An 18,877-nucleotide genomic window follows, 5' to 3' on the forward strand; every position below is an offset into this window, starting at 1 on the left:
ACAACAGTGACGACACTTGAGAAGTAATTCATTGGCTGTAAAGTGGTTTGAGATATCCTGAAAAGCCCTGTTTATATATTGATGGGACAGCACCGATTGCAATCAACAAGCTCCAAGCAGTATGATCAGTGCACAGTCATGCAGGTACACAATTTAATTGTGAGTCTCCATTAGTCATGCTGCTTAAATGCCAGCCAGCACCATGCAGTCACAGCAAGTTTCATGTTAATACTGCCTTTAATGTAACAAACCGTCCCAAGGTGCATCTCAGGAGCATTATAATGCAACATTAGACGCCAAGGCACATCAGGAGATATTGGAATAGATGGCTGCAAGCTTGGTCAAAGAGGTAAGTTTCAAGGAGCAAAGAGAGGTGGAGAGGTTTAGGGAAGAAAATCCAGAGCTTAAGACCCAGGCAGCTGAAGGTACTGCCGCCAGTGGACCAATGGTGGAGTGATGGAAATAAGGAATCCAGAGGAGGCCAGAAATAGATGAGCGCAGATATCTGAGGGTTGTAGGGCCGGAGGAAGTTAGAGATAAGGAGGGGCGAGGCCATGGAGGGATTTGAAAACAAGGGTGATGTAAATCAAGGCAACAATGGCACATTGAAGGTGGGCAACCTCCAATTAAATGTGCTTGGCCAGAATAGCAGGTTGACCCTGCTTTCACTTCAAAGTTGACATCTGTTGCAGAGTCGGAGCAGTGCAATTTCAGAACATCAGCTTCATGTCCTTTTTCTCTTTCTGCTGCAGGTCGTGTACTATACAGAAATGTCCAAGATATTTGGGGATCTCACGGGCCAGATTGATCAGCAGGGAATCACTGACGAAGAACGGGAGAAGGAAAACGAAGCTAAACTGAATGATCTCCGGGCTCTGTCTATCGTGGCAGATGATTGAACTAGAAAAGTGACACGTAAAGTGCACAGTTAATCGTTGCTGGGTTTAGTCTTTGAGAGTTCAGAGTAATCCACGTTTGTGTGTAACTGCGGAATCATTTGAGAGTACAGTCCTTGATGGGGGTTGGGGAAAAGCAGCAATGTTGATGGATTGTGATTCAGAGTTCTTCCACTTTTAACCTCTTAACCCATTCTTCACATCCGCACGTCAAAAGTGTTGGGCAGTGCATGACCTGTTCTCAGGGTTCTGCCAATCCTGCAGTTTGACAGGAAGGTAGGACATGATGGTAAATGGCTGACTCCTCTTCCTTATTGTTTATCAAGAGCTTGGATACCACCCCTTGCATATCCTCAGAAGCATAGCTTGGGGTCCAGGAGGAGTGGGCCATGAACCTCTCTCTTTCCTCTCTGGCCACGGTGGCTTGGAGGAAACAACCTGTGAAAAAATTAGCATTAAAGATACAACTGACCACAAGATTTGCAGTTCCAGTGAACCCTTAACATCCCAGTTTGTTGAAACCACTGTCCAATAGCCAGGGGAATGGTGTTTCAATAGGGCATTTTCATACTTTTGAAGGGGATCCAGTCAGTTTAATACAGCAATAAGAAAGTTGTATTTAAATTTCAACAGCAGCCGAAAGTAATTAATTTAAAGGGGCCATTTAAATTGTTATTAGTGAAAATTACAGGTGAGAGGCCAAGGGTTGATGAACTTAGCATTGTACCAACACTACAGAAATAATTTTAATATATCCTTAAGGATGTCCAAACTACAGGCCACTGGCCATATGCAGCTCAATGAGTGGTTTGTTGTTTGATTTTGAAGTTGGGAAAGGGCTGTTGGTGTAGCTGTTTTACTGGTGAATAAACCCTAAGATTTTTGGGGGTCTGTGCTTGAAGGCATATTTAAATCATTGGATTTGGGGTCCAAGGAGGCAATAAGCTTGGACACTTTTTTTATTGTACATTTTGAAATACTGCACACAGCCCTGTACAAAACTGCTGTTCGGTGTGTCTCTGAGCTCCCTCCTTGCCTCATGATAAGTGTCGTGTTTGAGTTCAGCCATGAAGTAGTGTCCTCACACTGCTGACGTCTCCCAATAGAACTTAAAAATATCATGAAACCATCAGGATAGAGAGGGTGAGGAATGAAGAAAACATGGAATTCTTCTGCAGATTGAAGAGTGACAGAAAATGTAGCTGTTTGACTTATTTCTCTTTGTGATTTCAGAAAAATGCACTAGCTGATAAACGGTTCTTAACTTTGCACTCTAAAGTAGCTTTAAAAAGATGTAATTTTGTAATGTTTGTAAATAATGTCGATCATGTGTGAACTCCATTAAATATCTCACTGGAGCAGCGTGATACTGATTCTTGTACCTTGTGATGGGATCACCCAGTTAACAGGGCCCACATCTATCAATACTGGGAAGTGGTGGGATAACGTGATTCCCTCACAGGTGAATGCCACTTCTCGGGTGTGCTGTTGCCATCATACATCAGGCGGAGGCTGATAGGTGGGAGGAAGAAGGAGGAAGCAAGTCAGAATGAATCATCGCTGCCTGCCAACAGTGGCAACGTCACAAGGACACTGCTGCATGATTGGAAGGAAATCATTCTGAGCCACCAGCCAAGAGTGGAAAATAGAGGGAGCCATATCCAACCAACCTCGTCCGAGCACGTGAGGTCCTGGCCTCTATTTTGCTCATCGGTATACTTAAAGTTCCTTGCCAATGGATGGAAGGAAGATAGAATTGAGACTCTGGATGGGCCCAGTGGCCTCTGCAGGGTATAAGAAATAGGAGCAGGGAAGGTCACATGGTCCCTCAAGCCTGCTCCGCCGTTCAGTAAGATCATTGCTGATCTTGGACTTCAACACTTTCCCGCGCACTCCCCATATCCCTCGATTCCCTGAGAGATCAAAAATCTGTCTATCTCAACCTTAAAGATACTCAAGGATGGAGAATGCACAATGCTCCTGTGTAGAGAATTCCAAAGATTCACAAGCCTCTGAGTGAAGAAATTTCTCCTCATCTCAATATTAAATGGCTGACCCCTTATCCTGTTGTTCTGGACTTGAGTTGGAGAGCCCTGGGAAGCAGCCTCTCAGCATCTCCCCTGTCAAACCCTGGAAGAATATTTAACCTTTCAGCATTCCATGTTTGCTGTAAACTTGTGCGTTTTGAATTCACAACACCATTTTCCAAGTACTGGGTGTCGTGTTAAAGACACTGCAGAAAATATGATTTATGTTTAAGGCTTCTATTTAGTATGAAAAGTCAAGGTGTTTTAAAAATGATGGAATCCGAGGCATTATCAAGACTCTTTAACTGGGACTGATTTGTCCTCACGGGTCACTCTTATTTGATTGATTAATGGGCTGATTGCAAGATGCAGGACTCTTCCAAGGAATCCGCTGCAAACAGTTTAAGGCTCTACATAATCAATTTCGAATGGACTATACCTGAAGGTACAAAACAATGACTGTAAAATTCTGTATAAGACTTGCCACCAATGTTATTGTTGCGAAACATGAATGTGCATGAGGGATTGGATTTGTCCCGTCAGCTTTTCTCGTCTTTCTGTTCCTCTGTGTCTCACCTGTGCGCTCTCTGTCACTGAGTGACTATTTGAGTGGTCAAGTTTAATGCTTCTGGGGCTGAATATTTTGGGTCTTTCCTGAGCCACTTCAGAGCTGCTGTTTTTGGAAAAGGTTGACCTGCTTCTAGAGCAGCTCAATACATTTTTATGCCAGCCCAGATCCATTGGTCTGAGCCAATATGAACTTTTCCCTTGCTCTCCATAACTTTCCTCTAAGTTGCAATATTGGAGTAATCCTTTCAAGGAACGGGGGGATATTTTGTGTGTGGGGATTGTACAATGGGGGACACTGGCCCCCACTGGAATGTTTGTGTAACTGCAACTATTCTTGACCTGATGAATCAGAATCCCATTTAAAAAGTATCTGTCTGCAAATTTCAGCAACTGCGGGTCTATTTTTGAATTTCTAAATGCAATGGCGAACAGACGGGGTCTCGCCCAACTGCTCCACATGACAATTGCAACATCAAACAATTACACAGATTGTTTGTAAAATGTGAAATAGATCAATGTCCCTTTTATCTGCCTGCGTTAAAAAAATAAACATACTATTCCTCATCAAAACAATTGTTAACCCTACCTTACAAGTAAAGAGGATTACAGTAAAATCCTCCCTAAAGTTTCAGTAACACAAGATGCTCTATTCTGATACAAACATGAAGGCAAAAAATGCACCTAAATGCAGCAACTAGTCCGGTGCGATCTGGACCTGCAAATTTTTTAGTTTTATGCATCCTCACTTTAAACTGTGACCTGATATTTCCCCACAGCCAGTTAGGAACTTGTGACGTGACCACCACACAGCTCTGTACCAAGTAAACACTGCCACAGCAAGCTCCCTAATTGTGTAATTAATACCATCCGTTCACTGTTCCTGAGTGGACTTGCAAGTAACCAGAGAGCTTGGAGCCCTGATAACAACACGAAACTATTTTAAGCTGTCTTTCTCTGAGATTTGAGAGGGTACATCTAAATTATCAAATTGAGGTAAATTTCTATTTTTATTCTGAAGATCTCTCACGTTGGAGGAATCTGCTTTTAGCTACCTGGAACGTCTAAAATTGTTGTGATTGTGATGGGGATAAGTGATGATAAGACAGCACAAGATGGATAAAACACTCCCGTTACTTTCACCAAGAGTGCGTTTCATGTTGAAATCTAGAATTATAGTTTTTCTGAAAGTACGTTGAGTTGAGATGCTTATCATAAACCCAAGATGCCAAATGTTCCGACTTTGCCAGACTATACCGGTGTGATAAGATGCAGGCTGGAGCTTCGAGTCATGTTTGCAACTACAGTGCAACACCTCCACTTTGCATGGGGACCTGTTGCCCCTCTCAGGAGACTGGACACAACCACACTTAATTTAAAAAAAAATTACTTTGAAGGAACATGAACGTAGTTGCAAGAAGGAAAAAAGAATCTGATGTGTCTTTCACAGCTGCACGTTACAAAAAAATGTTCTTTGTTCCTCGGTGGTGCGCTGCTGTAGGGGATCATGAGGCCTTGTGAACAACAGTGTTTACATCATGTCGAGAAGCATCCCACAGCACTGAGGAAAATACAACCAATGAAGAGAAGGAGGGGTGAGCAATAACTTGGTGCAAGAGGTGGGTTTTAAGGAGAGTGGAAAGGCAGAGGGAGGAACGAATAGGGGGAAGGAGAAGAGGGAGGTGGAGCAGTTTGGGGAAAGGATGAGATCCACTTGTTCATTAGTCCAGCCGTTTGTTCTTGACTGCAATGACTTGATCTTTGGTTCCTGGTACAGGAGAGTCACCTGTTTTACCAAGGCAGGAATCATTCCATTGAAATGGCCACAGCTTCCCATGAACAAATTTTGCTATTCCATTCTGGGCACCCAAACAAATCACAGCCAGCAGCTGCGAGGGCCTCGCATTGCAGGCTCTTGATGTTGTACCTGTGCGGAGTGGTTTTTATTAAAATTTTTAATCTGCTTGGAGGCCCTGGAACTGGTTAAGGTTTAAGAGAATGATTTAATTCCTTCGAAGGAAGCTGCCCAAGTTGCTTTAGTGTTGTCCATGCCAGCTGAGCAGTGAGACTCCCGTGGACGAGAAACAAGACATTTACGCTGGGAAGACAGTGTTGTGCACTTGGCAATTCTTGGAAATGACTCTCGTCTTGTAGTCACAGAGTGTTGTCTCTGTTGTGCGTGTTGCTCTCTGCTCCGTGACCTGAGAACAGTTAACTTGCTGCAGTGACTTGAGAGATTACAGTGACTGGATTAATTCTTGCCTGATGTCTGATCTCGTATTCAATAGGTTGAAAGTTTGAAAGCCCTCTTTCGTTCCTCCTCTACCAACCAATTCTGCTGAAGGCGCACAGTCTCATTGATGGAACTTTCCCTAGTGTACCTTGCCAAGGTGGTTGTTCAACCTGTGTGAGTCCAGACGATTTGGCGATGTGGGGATATCAAGTCAGCACCTGAATCTGTCTTACCTGATTATCAGCAGAGCCAGTGGATACAATGAGGAATGGGAACTGAGGCTGATTTTCCACTCACTGACACAGGGACCAGTTGTGCTGCTGTGTTCCATTCACTCTGCACTGAAAGCACGTTGCAGCTGGGACCCTGAGATTTGTCTGGTGTGGTTACCCTTTGCTTTTCTGAAATGAGCCACTGGACAACTCTTATTTCCATTTTGAAGATAGCCGAAAACTTGCCTTCCCAGGACAATCTGTACCTTTTCTGAAACAGTCGTAGACTCATTTTACAGCCAAGGAGGAGGCCATTCAGCCCCTCGAGTCCATGCCAAAATTTGTGTTCACTAATTGAAAGGGGATGGGCAATATTTGCCACGATGGGGGAAGAAGGGGTGTGGGAGTGCTGTAGAAGGTGGTAGGGTTCAGAAGTCTCAGCTTGCCAAATGCAAAAACACCCCACAATTTCTGCTTTTTTCCAAAGCGAACTCATGATTCATCTGATGGTGCACAGTCTCCAGCAAACAACTTGGGCAGATCCCTTCGAAGGAACTCAAACCTCAAAGGATTGCTAAACTGTCCTAGTTCGAGGGCTTCCAAGGAAATGGAAGGTCTCCACACTCCCCGTTACAAATAAAAAATTAATTAATTAATCAGAATTCAATGGAATGATTTGTTTTTTCATGGGGGCCTGAGGGCCAGACTCATTCTAGCTGGGATTTTCCTTGCTGTTGAAGGAGTAGACCTCTCTAATTCATCCACAATTACCCTGATGCGCCCACAGACTTTGCCTCAGATTCCAGATGCCATGTCTCTGCTGGAACCTATTCCAACGCATCCTGGCTGGTCTCCCACATTCACATGTCACAAATCCATCCTTTTGAAAATACAGCCAAGCCCCAAAAAGATTACAAATGGTTTTATGAAGGAGCATGTTATTGGAGCGTTGGTGCTGTTCACAGTAGCTGACTGAAATGTGGAAGTATTTCAGTTAACTAATGGGTCAAGGACAATACTGTAATGAAAAAAAAGATGCCTTACTCATTGTTGAAATTTTATTTTAAACTTCCCTTCCACACATTGAGTTGATAATGTTGATCCATTCAGTAGGTGCCAAGGCTGCCCCTCACGAAGGTGACCTGCAGCACATTAAGTGAAGCATGTTGTGTTATTTTTGGACTGCTCGGTGGCTGTGAGCATGACTGTGGTCAAGTGGGCAGCTGACCACTTCTTCCTTGTCCTGGAGTCTGTATGATGGTGAGGAGCAGATGGAGCAAACCAACAGTGAACAACTGAGTTCAGAGGGGATAGAGCCTTTTGATGTAAATGACACAACAGTCTAAGTTTATGCCTTTTGAGTTTCGTGAAACTCAAGAAATGTGCAGAGTTTAGTGACGAACCAAAAAAAACAAGACCTGGATAAAGTGCAGTGAAAGTTCAATGGCTTCTTGATCATGTGAGTATAATCGACTGGTGATTTGGGCATTGGATCTGATGAGAAACCCAGAGGTCACAAGAGTGATGAACTCCAAATTGTGAAACTGAAATTGCTATTTCTGATTAATTTGTTTTTGGAATAAGGTAAGCATGAAAGAGAACCTGCTACCTCATAACGGGTCTTAATTCCACATTTAATTCCGCTCTCAGCAGACTTGCTTCACACTTAACTGAAGTGGCTTCTGCCCGCATCCTGAGAAACCCAAAAAGTCAAGACAACCCAACATTTCAATGAGGTTATGCATGGGGTTCTGTTCGAGTGGATCTGGTCACCTGCCAAGCTGGTTTGAACTATCAGTTGTTTCCGAAATATAAGGCAATCTTTAATGGTCAAAGTGGAGAAATTTACTGAAAACTACCTCCTAACATGGTGAATAGAGAGGCCATATCGGCCCAAGTGATATATGCCTCAGGTCATGAGGGACAGAGGAACAGAGTCCCTCCAGCCTGTCCGACCTTTCAATGAATCGTGGCTACTCCACATACCTGCCTTTTCCCTTTATCCCTTAATTCTGGTTAACTTAAATCTATCATTCTCAGTTTGAAAATTAACAATTTATCTGGCATCAGTTGCTGTTTGCAGAAGAGAGTTCCAAACTTCCAGCACCCTTTGTGTGTTTAAGTGTTTCCTGATTGCACGCCTGAAAGGTCTGGCTCTGACTTTTAGACGATGCCCCCTCGTCCTAACCAATGGAAATAGTTTCCCACAACCAAATTGATCCAGGAGGCAATTGTATTCTGATCAGGGCAGCTGTTTATTTACTAACAATTGGGTCACTATGTCTCGGGAACCACCAGGCAGAATTAGGCAGTACAACAGTAGTTGGAGCAATGGAAAAGTATTAGATTTCACTCTTGTACTTATCTTTCCGAACTCTACGTCTACTTTCGGTGTCCTGTGCTTCACAGACCCCTGGTTCACCGGTAGGTAGAATTCTTGCCTCTGAATCAGAAGCTTGCAAGTTCCAAGTCCCACTCCCGAGGCTTGAGCCTATAATGTGGGCTAACGCTTCAGTGCACGACTGTCGGAGGTGCCATCTTTTGGATCAAACTGGCCCCGTCTCCACTCTCCGGGTGAGGTACAAGATCCTGTGAAATGATTCGAAGAAAAGTTGGGGAAGTCGTCCTGGTTGCTACTTATCCCTCAGTCACCACTTAGCAAAAGGAGATGATCTGGTCGTTATCTCATTTACTTTTTGTGGCATCTTGCTGTGCACAAATTGGCTGCTGCAGTGACGACAATTCAAATGTATTTCATTGGTAATGAGGTGCTTTCAGATTGTGAAAGGTGTGAGATTGATGCAAACCTTTTCTTTCAAGAGGGACTCACTCAGTCTGAAGGCTTTGCCATTGTTTCTGCAGAAGTGAAGGATCTGGGGCATGACCCATACCCATTATTCTCTGTGCATCAACCCCCCCACACACCCCATCCCACAGCTTGGCACGTAACTGTGCAACTTGATTTTACAATGCTCAGCTCGTGAAACTCTGTTGTTTGCAATTTCTGTGAAATTCGTCAGCTCGGTGATTTTTGGATGCGTTTCGGTTTTTGCTCTGCTGTTGTTTTGTGCCAATCTGTTCATGAAAGATTGCATCGATTTTTGAGCTGATGACAGAGAGGCAGAATAGATTTGAAAGGGGAGGTCATGCTTGACGAATGATTTGAATTTTTTGAAGAGGTGATTGCAGGAGTGGACAGGGAAATGTCTATGGATGTTATTCATGCGGACTAATAGAAGGCATTTGATGAAGTCCCTCAAAAGAGGCTATTGGGTAAAGTTGAGTCTCATGGAGTTGAGGACAGATTAATGACCCTGGTTTGGAAATTGGCTGAACGACAGCAAACAGAGAGTAGGGATAATAGGCAGGCACTGTAATTGGCAGGATGTGACGAGTGGTGACCTGCAAGAATCTATGTTAGGGGCCTCAAATATTGACCATATTTATCAACACCATGTGGATAGAAAGCCACATATCTAAATTTGCCGACGACACAAAGATAAGTTGTATTGTCAGCAAGGTTAATGCACCCATTAAATCGTGAGATATAACGGACAAACGGATTTCAAAATTGGCAAATGTGAGGTTGCCCACTATGGACCTAAAAAGGATAGAACAGTGGAGGTCCAAAGAGACTTGGGGTCCAGGTACATAGATCATGAAATTGTGCTGAACAGGTACAGAAAAAAATAATCAAAACAGAAAGTGCTGGAAATGCGCTGGTCAGGCAGCATCTGTGGCGAGAAAAAGAGAGTTAACGTTTCAGGTCTGTGAACTTTCATCAGTACTGGCAAAGGTGAGAAAAGTGATAGCTTTTAAGCAACTGTATATTCGCTGCTCACAATGCAGTCGCCTCGACATTGGGGAGACCAAGTGTAGATTGGCTGACAGCCTTGTGGAACACCTCCACTCAGTCTGCAAGCATGACCCCGAGCTTCCGGCTGCTTGCCATTCCAACACACCACTCTGCTCTCATGCCCACATTTCTGTCCTTGGCCTGCCGCAGTGTTCCAGTGAAGATGAATGCACCTCACCTTTGGATTAGGCACTCTGCAGCCTCGGAACTCAACCTTGAGTTCAAGAATTTCACAGCGTGACTGTCCCCCTTTAAAAAAATTTTTGAACTATTTTATTTCATTTTTTCACCTCGTGTCTGTTTTTCACGTTGTGCTTTTTGGACAGAACTGCTCATTATTCTGCCATTAACACTCTTTGCCTTTGTCCCGTGGTATCTTTGTTATTTAATCTCTCCTGCCCTCTTCCCTACCACACACCTTCCCCACCAGCTCCCCCTCCTGCACTTGCTTAAAACCGAATACTTTTCTCACCTTTGCCAGTTCTGATGAAAGGTCACTGACCTGAAACGTTAACTCTGTTTTTCTGTCCACAGATGCTGCCTGACCTGCGCATTTCCAGCATTTTCTGTTTTGATTTCAGATTTCCAGCACCTGCAGTATTTTGCTTTTACTACAGAAAGTAATAAAGAAGGCTAATGGAATGCTGGAATACAAGGGGGTAGAAGTTATGCTTCAGATCTATAAAGCCCTGGTTAGGCCACAGCTGGAGTATTGTGAGCAGTTCTGGGCATCATATCTTAGGAAGGAAATATTGAGCTTGGAAGGGAGTGCAGTGTCGATTACGAGAATATTAGCTGGACTCCAAGAGTTAAATGAAGAGGAGAAATTACACAAACTCGGGTTGTATTCCCTGGAAGTTAGAAGGTTCAGTGATGATTTGATGGGTGAGGGAGTCTACGACTAGGGAGCATGGACTCAAAATTAGAGCCAGACCTTTCAGGAGTGAAATTAGGAAACACTTCTCCCCACAAAGGGTTGGTAGAAGTTTGGAACTCTCTTCTGCAAATGTCAATGGATGCGAGATCAATTGTAAAATTTTAAATCTGAGATTGATAGATGTTTGTGAACTAAAGGTATTAAGGGATATGGGTCGAAGAGTATGGAGAGTTAGGCTACAGACCAGCCTTGATGCCATTGAATGGTGGACGAGGCAGGAGAAGCGGAATGGCCGACTCCTATTCCTATTGCATCCAAGAGGGTGTACTTTCTCCCTGTTTCAGCCAAATATTCCACTTTAGTTTCAGAATGTGATCAGACTGTGAAGTTGAAAAATTTGGTACTTTTGCTTGTGGCTCAGTCAGAGGAAATTGTGGCTTGGTTAAAAATCTCTTCATAGTTTATTCCAGTGGGGGCTTTGGCCAGGAATGCTATTCATTTCTGGACCAAAGTGGGAGCAATTGGTTGAAAATTTCACCAGTGCTTTTCCCGCCGACAACCAGGAACACGAGGTACTTTGAGTGGAAAGTAGCAAATAATAACCCCTTTATTCAAGAAGGTTGATACCACGGGACAAAGGCAAAGAGTGTTAAGGAGGCTATAGCTGGGCACTTAGAAAAACTCAAGGTATCGGGAATAGTCAACATGGTTTTGTGACGGGGAAATCATGTTTAACCAATTTATTGGAGTTCTTTGAAGGAGTAACATGCGCTGTGGATAAAGGGGAGCCTGTTGACGTACTGTACTTGGATTTCCAGAAGGCATTTGACAAGTTGCCACATAAAAGGTGATTGTGCAAAGTAGGAGCTGATGGTGTCGTGGGTAACATATTAGCACGATAGAAGATTGGCTGGCTGGCAGAAAACAGAGTATGCAGAAATGAGACCTTTTCTGATTGGCAGGATGTGATGAGTGGAGTTCCCGAGGTGTGTGTGTTGGGGCCTCAAATTTTTACAATTTATATCAATGACTTAGATGAGGGGAGCGATGGCATGGTAGCTAAATTTTCAAATGACACAAAGATCGGTAGGAAATTATTGTCATGCTAGGCCCCCACTTGCCAAGAATGAGGCACATTGATTTTAAACTGTTCCTCGAGTTAAGAAAGGACTTGTTAAACAGATCAGCCGTGGCTGGAAAAGATATTTGCATATTAACAGGCGGTGTTTGAGAGGACAAAGCAGCCATTCCCTGACCCATTCAACCCACAATGGACTTTTGATCACCAGACGTTGAAGGTGGGGGAGCTCACATTCCAGGTTGACTGCGAAGGTGGCCGAATACACAAACAGACATGGTCAAACCAGCTGGTCACATGACTAACCTGCTGGGCAACCTGAGTTTTTTGAATTTGTTCAAACAGTTTGGGCAGAAGGTCTGTTTGCTCCTGGACTGAGAAGATCTCTCTCCTGTCTGCACCCATCTCTTTCTCACAAGCCTCTGAATCCACTGAAGACACATGAACCCTTAGAGAGATAAATCTCCTGCAGCAAACAAGGTTTATGGAGAATACTGGGCCCCAACGAAAAGTAAGATCTCCTGACAATCAAGGACTCTACAGTGAGCATGAAGAACCAGAACAAAAACTCTTCAGATATTGCCTCAAACTTTTCCAATTTATTTTTCTCTTTTCTGTCTCTATTTGCATGTGTGTATCGCGTATGCATGCAAATGTGGGCGTCGAGTATCCGTAGGCGTCAACCGAATTAGAGATTAAGTTTAATAACTTGCAACTTTTCTTGTTTAAACCTAAGAAAACCTGTTTGTGCTGGTTTCTTTGCCATATAATTGGAAAGCGGTGAACAAGGATTCACCAAGGGGGAGCTAAAAACATGGTGTGTTTAATATTAAACCCTGTTATAGGAAGACCAGGTGAAGGCTGAAAGGGAACCAGAGACCTCTTTCTCACCTGGTTATAACAGTGTGTTGTGATGAGGACATAAGGAGGTTGCAGACCGATTTTTGATAGGTTGAGTGAGTGGGCAAAAATCTGGCAGATGGAGTATCATGTGGAAAAATGTGAAGTTGTTCACTTTGGCAGGAAGAATTAAAAAGCAGAGTATGACATAAACGGGGAACGACTGCAGAATTCTGAGGTGCAGAGGGACCTAGGTGTTCTAGTGCATGAGTCACAAAAAGTTAGGATGCAGGTACAGCAAGTCATAAAGAAGGCTAATGGAATGTTATCCTTTACTATGAGAGGAATTGAAAATAAAAGTAAGGATGTTATGCTTCAGTTAGACAGGGCATTGGTGAGACCATGTCTTGAACACTCTTGTTTAGTTTTGGTCTCCTTATTTGAGGAAGGTTGCGTCGGAGGTTGTTCAGAGGAGGTTTACTAGATTGATACCTGGAATGAGAGGGTTGTCTTATGAGGAAAGGTTGGACAGACTGGGCTTGTTTTCACTGGTGTTGAGGAGAGTGAGGGGAGACTTGATTGAAGTTTATAAGATCCAGAACGATCTTGACAAGGTGGATGTGGAGGGGATGTTTCCTTTTGTGGGTGAGTCCAGAACTAGGGGGCACTATTTGGTAATTAGGGGTCAGCCTGTTTGGACAGAGATGAGGAGAAATTTTTTCTCAGGGTTGTGAGACTTTGGAACCTTATGCTGCAGAAGGTGGTGGAGGCAGGGTTATTGAAGAAGGGTCACTGACCCGAAACGTTAACTCTGCTTCTCTTTCCACAGATGCTGCCAGACCTGCTGAGTGAATCCAGCATTTCTTGTTTTTGTTTCAGATTTCCAGCATCCGCATTATTTTGCTTTTATTTTAGTGTTTAATTCACTGCCACTTCTCTTCCAGGAATGCCTACCTTGAAGAAGTTCTGCTCTTCTCTCCGACGGGATTTTCGTTTGTCTCTTTTACCTTGTTCACCTTCATTGCTTTCTATTTCCCTCCTGGTGTTTGATAAGGTATCTACCAAAACTCGTTTTCACAGCCACATCTCCTTCCTCAGTGACTGTCTCCGGCTCCGACTGATTCCACGTGGATTCCAACTGCAGTTTCACCCATCATGCTTTGAAACCACCCAGGATCACAGGTATCTCCGAGAAATACAACGTTCCTCGGACTGCTACTCTCGCCGCATCCTGAGATCTACACTCAGTGCTATGCGCTGCCATATGCACACACTGGACCTCTCTCTCCAGCAGCACCGTCTCACCTTATCTCAAATCTGTTCTATTCCGCAGTTTCATCTCATCTTTCGTCTCATCCGACGCATTAACAAAAAACTTTTTTTCTTCCTTTCAGGTGTTAAGGAACGCAAGCTCCAGCAGCTGATGGGGACTAATGCCCCTCCAGATCCTCCTTCCGCTTCACTTCCCTCTGACCCCACCCCTTCTGATCTGACCCCTTGCCGTGTATTCACTATACCCTCTGACCTCCCCCTCTCTGATGCTGAGCGTTCTGTACTCAGCAAAGGTCTCAGTTTTATCCCCTTACGCCCCCACCTCAATGAATTTCGCGCTCGGCATGACGTTGAGCTCTTCTTCCATCGCCTCCGCCTCCGGGCTCACTTCTTCGACCAGGAGTCCTCCCCCCGACCAGCAGACCCATTCACCCGCCTCCAGCATTCTCCCTCCCCCTGGCCTCTTAGCCGCTCTTGATCTCTTCATTGAAAACTGTCGGCGGGACACTGGTCGTCTCAATTTCTCTGCCCCCCTCACTCACTCTAACCTGTCCCCCTCTGAACTTGAGGCACTCCGTTCTCTCAGGTCTAACCCCGACATGGTCATCAAACCTGCAGACAAGGGTGGTGCTGTTGTTGTATGGCGTACCGACCTCTACCTTGCAGAAGCTCAACGCCAACTCACAGACACCTCTTCCTACCTCCCTCTGGACCATGACCCCACCACCGAACATCAAGCCACCGTCCAAAGGACTGTCACTGACCTCATCTCCTCTGGAGATCTTCCCTCTACAGCTTCCAACCTCATAGTCCCGCAACCCCGGACAGCACGCTTCTACCTCCTTCCCAAAATCCACAAACGGGACTGTCCCGGCAGACCCATTGTGTCAGCCTGCTCCTGCCCCACTGAACTTATTTCTTCCTATCTCGACTCTATCTTTTCTCCGCTGGTCCAGTCTCTTCCCACCTACATCCGTGACTCTTCTGACGCCCTACGTCATTTTGACAATTTCCAGTTTCCTGGTCCCAACCGCCTCCTCTTCACTCTGGACGTCCAATCGCTCTACACCTCCATCCCCCACCAGGATGGTTTGAGGGCTCTGCGCTTCTTCCTGGAACAGAGGCCCAACCAGTCCCCATCCACCAACACCCTCCTCCGCCTGGCTGAACTTGTTCTCACATTGAACAACTTCTCCTTCAACTCCATGCATTTCCTTCAAGTAAAAGGTGTCGCTTTGGGTACCCGCATGGGTCCTAGTTATGCCTGTCTTTTTGTGGGATATGTCGAGCATTCTTTGTTCCAGTCCTACTCAGGACCCCTCCCCCAACTCTTTTTCCGGTACATTGATGACTGTATCGGTGCCGTTTCCTGCTCCTGCCCCGAACTAGAAAACTTTATCAACTTTGCTTCCAATTTCCACCCTTCTCTCACCTTTACATGGTCCATCTCTGACACTTCCCTTCCCTTCCTCGACTTCTCTGTCTCCATCTCTGGGGATAGGTTGTCTCCTAATATCCATTATAAGCCCACTGACTCCCACAGCTACCTCGACTACACTTCTTCACACCCTACCTCCTGTAAGGACTCCATTCCATTCTCCCAGTTTCTCTGTCTCCGACGCATCTGCTCTGATGATGCTACCTTCCATGACGGTGCTTCTGATATGACCTCCTTTTTCCTCAACCGAGGATTTCCCCCCACTGTGGTTGACAGGGCCCTCAACCGTGTCCGACCCATTCCCCGCACCTCTACCCTCACCCCTTCCCCTCCCTCCCAGAACCGTGACAGGGTTCCCCTTGTCCTCACTTTTCATCCCACCCGCCTCCATATCCAAAGGATCATCCTCCGTCATTTTCGCCACCTCCAGCGTGATGCCACTACCAGTCGCATCTTCCCCTCCCTTCCCCTGTCAGCATTCCGAAGGGATCGTTCCCTCCGCGACACCCTGGTCCACTCCTCCATTACCCCCACCACCTCGTCCCCGTCCCAGGGCACCTTCCCTTGCAATCGCAGGAGGTGTATAAGAGTTCCGAAGAAGGGTCACTGACCCAAAACGTTAACTCTGCTTTGCTTTCCACAGATGCTGCCAGACCTGCTGAGTGAATCCAGCATTTCTTGTTTTTGTTGTTATTGAATATTTTTAAGGTGCAGGCAGATAGATTCTTGTTAGGCAAGGCAATGAAAGGTTATTGGGAGTCGATGGGAGTGTGGAATTCAAGACACAAGTCAGCCATGATCCTAATGAATGGCAGAGTAGGTGTGAGGGGCCGAATGGCCTACTTCTGCTCCTAATTCGTATGTCGGTACGTATTTCCCTTCAATCTTCATCGCTCACGAGCACAGAATATTTTTATCCCTCAGCCCCCTCGTGTACTCAGAGAATGGCTTAGAAAATAGGGCACATCCAATGTGCTTGACGATGCAGTACCATGTTAATGATGGCAGGATATCACGGCAAAGGCTATTGCTTTATTTCTTATCTTCAAAGTGTAAAAATATTAGTGTTTATGTTGAAGCAGATAGCTCGGGGCTGATGGTGAAGAACCAGAGGTGAGGTGACATGAGGAAAAGTTTATTTTCTACACACCGCAAGGTGAGGATTTGGAATGCAATTCCTAATTGGGACATGGATGTAGGTTCCATCGGAGCTTTGAAAGGAGAACTGGATCAATAGTCGGGAGAGTGGGATCAACATTGAAAGATCCGGTACAGATACGATGGGATAAATAGCCTCCTTCTCTGAATGACACATTGATTTTTCTGTTTGCCCGAGAGCCAGACTGCTCCTCTGAATTGAATTTATCCTTTCACTTGTTGTCAATGCAGGAAAACACTCGGCAGATTGGCCTCCTCCCGTGCTATGTCACAAACTACCTTTCATTTCAAATACAGCAGCCGAGACCGATCCTTCCTCAGAGGTTTTCTGTCAGCCTGTCCTCATGTGGTCAGCAGCAGAATTGCAGGTTGCTTCACCTGGGTCTCAGATATGTGAAAATTCATGAAACACACCAAGCAGCTGCATGGAGCTCATGAGAGTCAGCATGATTTCCCATCACTGTCACAGCTGGAGAGAGGCACAACTGGACACTGTGTGGCCATGACTAAAAAGAAAAATGTGTGGTGTAGACACCTCCCCCTTGTATCTGGTGTGACAGGAAACTTTTCATCTGCTGTAGGTGTAAGTCCAGCAGGCGACGTGCTGCCACTGTTGATATGAGCAAAAGGCTGCAAAAAATGAGTGCCAGTCGCCTCCTGACGAATACCGGTGTTTCACTCAGCGACAATGTCAGTACACAAAGAGTTGAATTTTCAAACAGGTGTATCGCCATTGAAAAAAATTGAGACATTTAATTCTCATTTTAATAGTACTATTTTAGAATTGTCCAAAAATACAAAATGTTCAAGACTACAAGTTAAGTGAAGATTTGAACCTTTATTCTGTGAGAGCCTTGTTCATGAAACATTTTTTCAAGCGCTCTGCCCATGAGTCCACTGGCTCTTGCAGTGTTTAGAGTATCTCTCAGTACATTTAGCTAATGATCAAGTGTGCAACTTTAATCTTAAGTTTAAGTTCCAAAGGGTGGTTTTTGTAAAAGCTTCAGTGGCAGAGAAACAAAGGAATGGTCCTAAAAAGCAAGCAGCTTGGGTTCAAATCCTCCAGGTGATGTTGTGTGAGGTTTTTAAGTCATGCTTTTGGTGAAAGTTTTGACTGTGAAGAGTATTAAAACCAGCTTGTCTCTGGTGGCAATTCCCTCCGATTATCATTAAGTTTGAATGCAATCTTACTCAGCACTAGGTTCACTGACCCCCCCCCCCACCATTAAATTAATTCATCTAGCCTTTCCTATCTGACACTACATCTAAGGCACTTTCTGGGACTTGAACCCAGCACCTTTCAGATCTCTTCCAAACTCTCTAACCGCATTGCCACCAGACACATGCCTGAAAGAGCTACTTGTCTGTTAGTATTCTATCCTCATGAGCAAACTTGGTTTGCTGCACACACTGATCATTTCAGAGTTTTCAATTTGAACCTCCAGTCAAAAAGACCCATTCTGTGTCCAAAGAAGATAAAGATTTGTAACCAGGGGGTTCTGTTGTCAGCTTTAGTCTCGGTACTCCATTTAATACCTTCCGATATCGTGCATGGCTCCTCTTATTTACCCTCTGGAAAATTATCACCTCCCCTTTCTTTATATCAAACTTCATTTGACTTTAACTGTACAATCTACAACCTATCTCCTGCTACGGACTACACTTATCGTTGTAGTTGATACAAGGTTTCTGAAGGCACAGGCAGCAAAGAACAAGGAAATTCTCGTGCAGTCTTCCCTTTAAGCACCGAACCACTGCAGTCCAGTCCCTGCGTTGAGCTGTCTCCTCAGTTCCTGCCTCCTGAAGGAAGAGCTACAAGTGATCATCACTCATACTGGAGGGTGCTTCTGATGCAGGAAACTGCCAAACTCTCCTTTTGTACAGCCAGTCTTCAGAAAAATGAAAATTCATTCAAGTGCAAAGATCAAACAAAGTCACAGCTCCCCAGAACTGGAGCCGTTAACAGCTGGCATGATGTTTGTTAGGGGGTTCAGCCCACCACAGCAGCTGAATGGGTGGGCACTTATCAGCAAGTAACAAACATGCTAACAAACTGAAGGCTTCAAATGGACAAAGATACCAGGAGACAGCGGGTAAGAGGGGTTAGTTTTGGACACAAATAAAAACAAGAAATGCTGGAACCACTCAGCAGGTCTGGCAGCATCTGTGGAGAGAGAAGCAGAGTTAATGTTTCGGGTCAGTGACCCTTCTTCGGAACTTCGAACAAGGGTTCCGAAGAAGGGTCACTGACCCGTCTGCTTCTCTCTCCACAGATGCTGCCAGACCTGCTGAGTATTTCTTGTTTTTATTTCAGATTTCCAGCATCTGCAGTATTTTGCTTTTATTTTAGTTTTGGACACAATGGGCTTCCTCAGTGCTGTCAACATCAAAGATTAACACTTCTGGAGACCACAGAAGATTGG

At 44.8% G+C, this 18,877-nt stretch overlaps 1 protein-coding gene across 1 annotated transcript in view; it reads left to right on the forward strand.

Annotated features, from left to right (window-relative positions):
• bin3 (bridging integrator 3) overlaps positions 1-2,254 on the forward strand; it is a 129,764-nt gene extending 127,510 nt beyond the window's left edge. Inside the window, exon 9 of the mRNA XM_068023488.1 lies at positions 753-2,254. Within this exon, the coding sequence (XP_067879589.1) occupies positions 753-899 (147 nt within the window). The 3' untranslated portion in view covers positions 900-2,254. The remainder of the gene's footprint in view (positions 1-752) is intronic.
• Positions 2,255-18,877: the final 16,623 nt, after the last annotated feature.

The sequence above is a fragment of the Heterodontus francisci genome, chromosome 47, assembly GCF_036365525.1.
Source record: "Heterodontus francisci isolate sHetFra1 chromosome 47, sHetFra1.hap1, whole genome shotgun sequence".
Lineage (NCBI taxonomy): Eukaryota > Metazoa > Chordata > Chondrichthyes > Heterodontiformes > Heterodontidae > Heterodontus > Heterodontus francisci.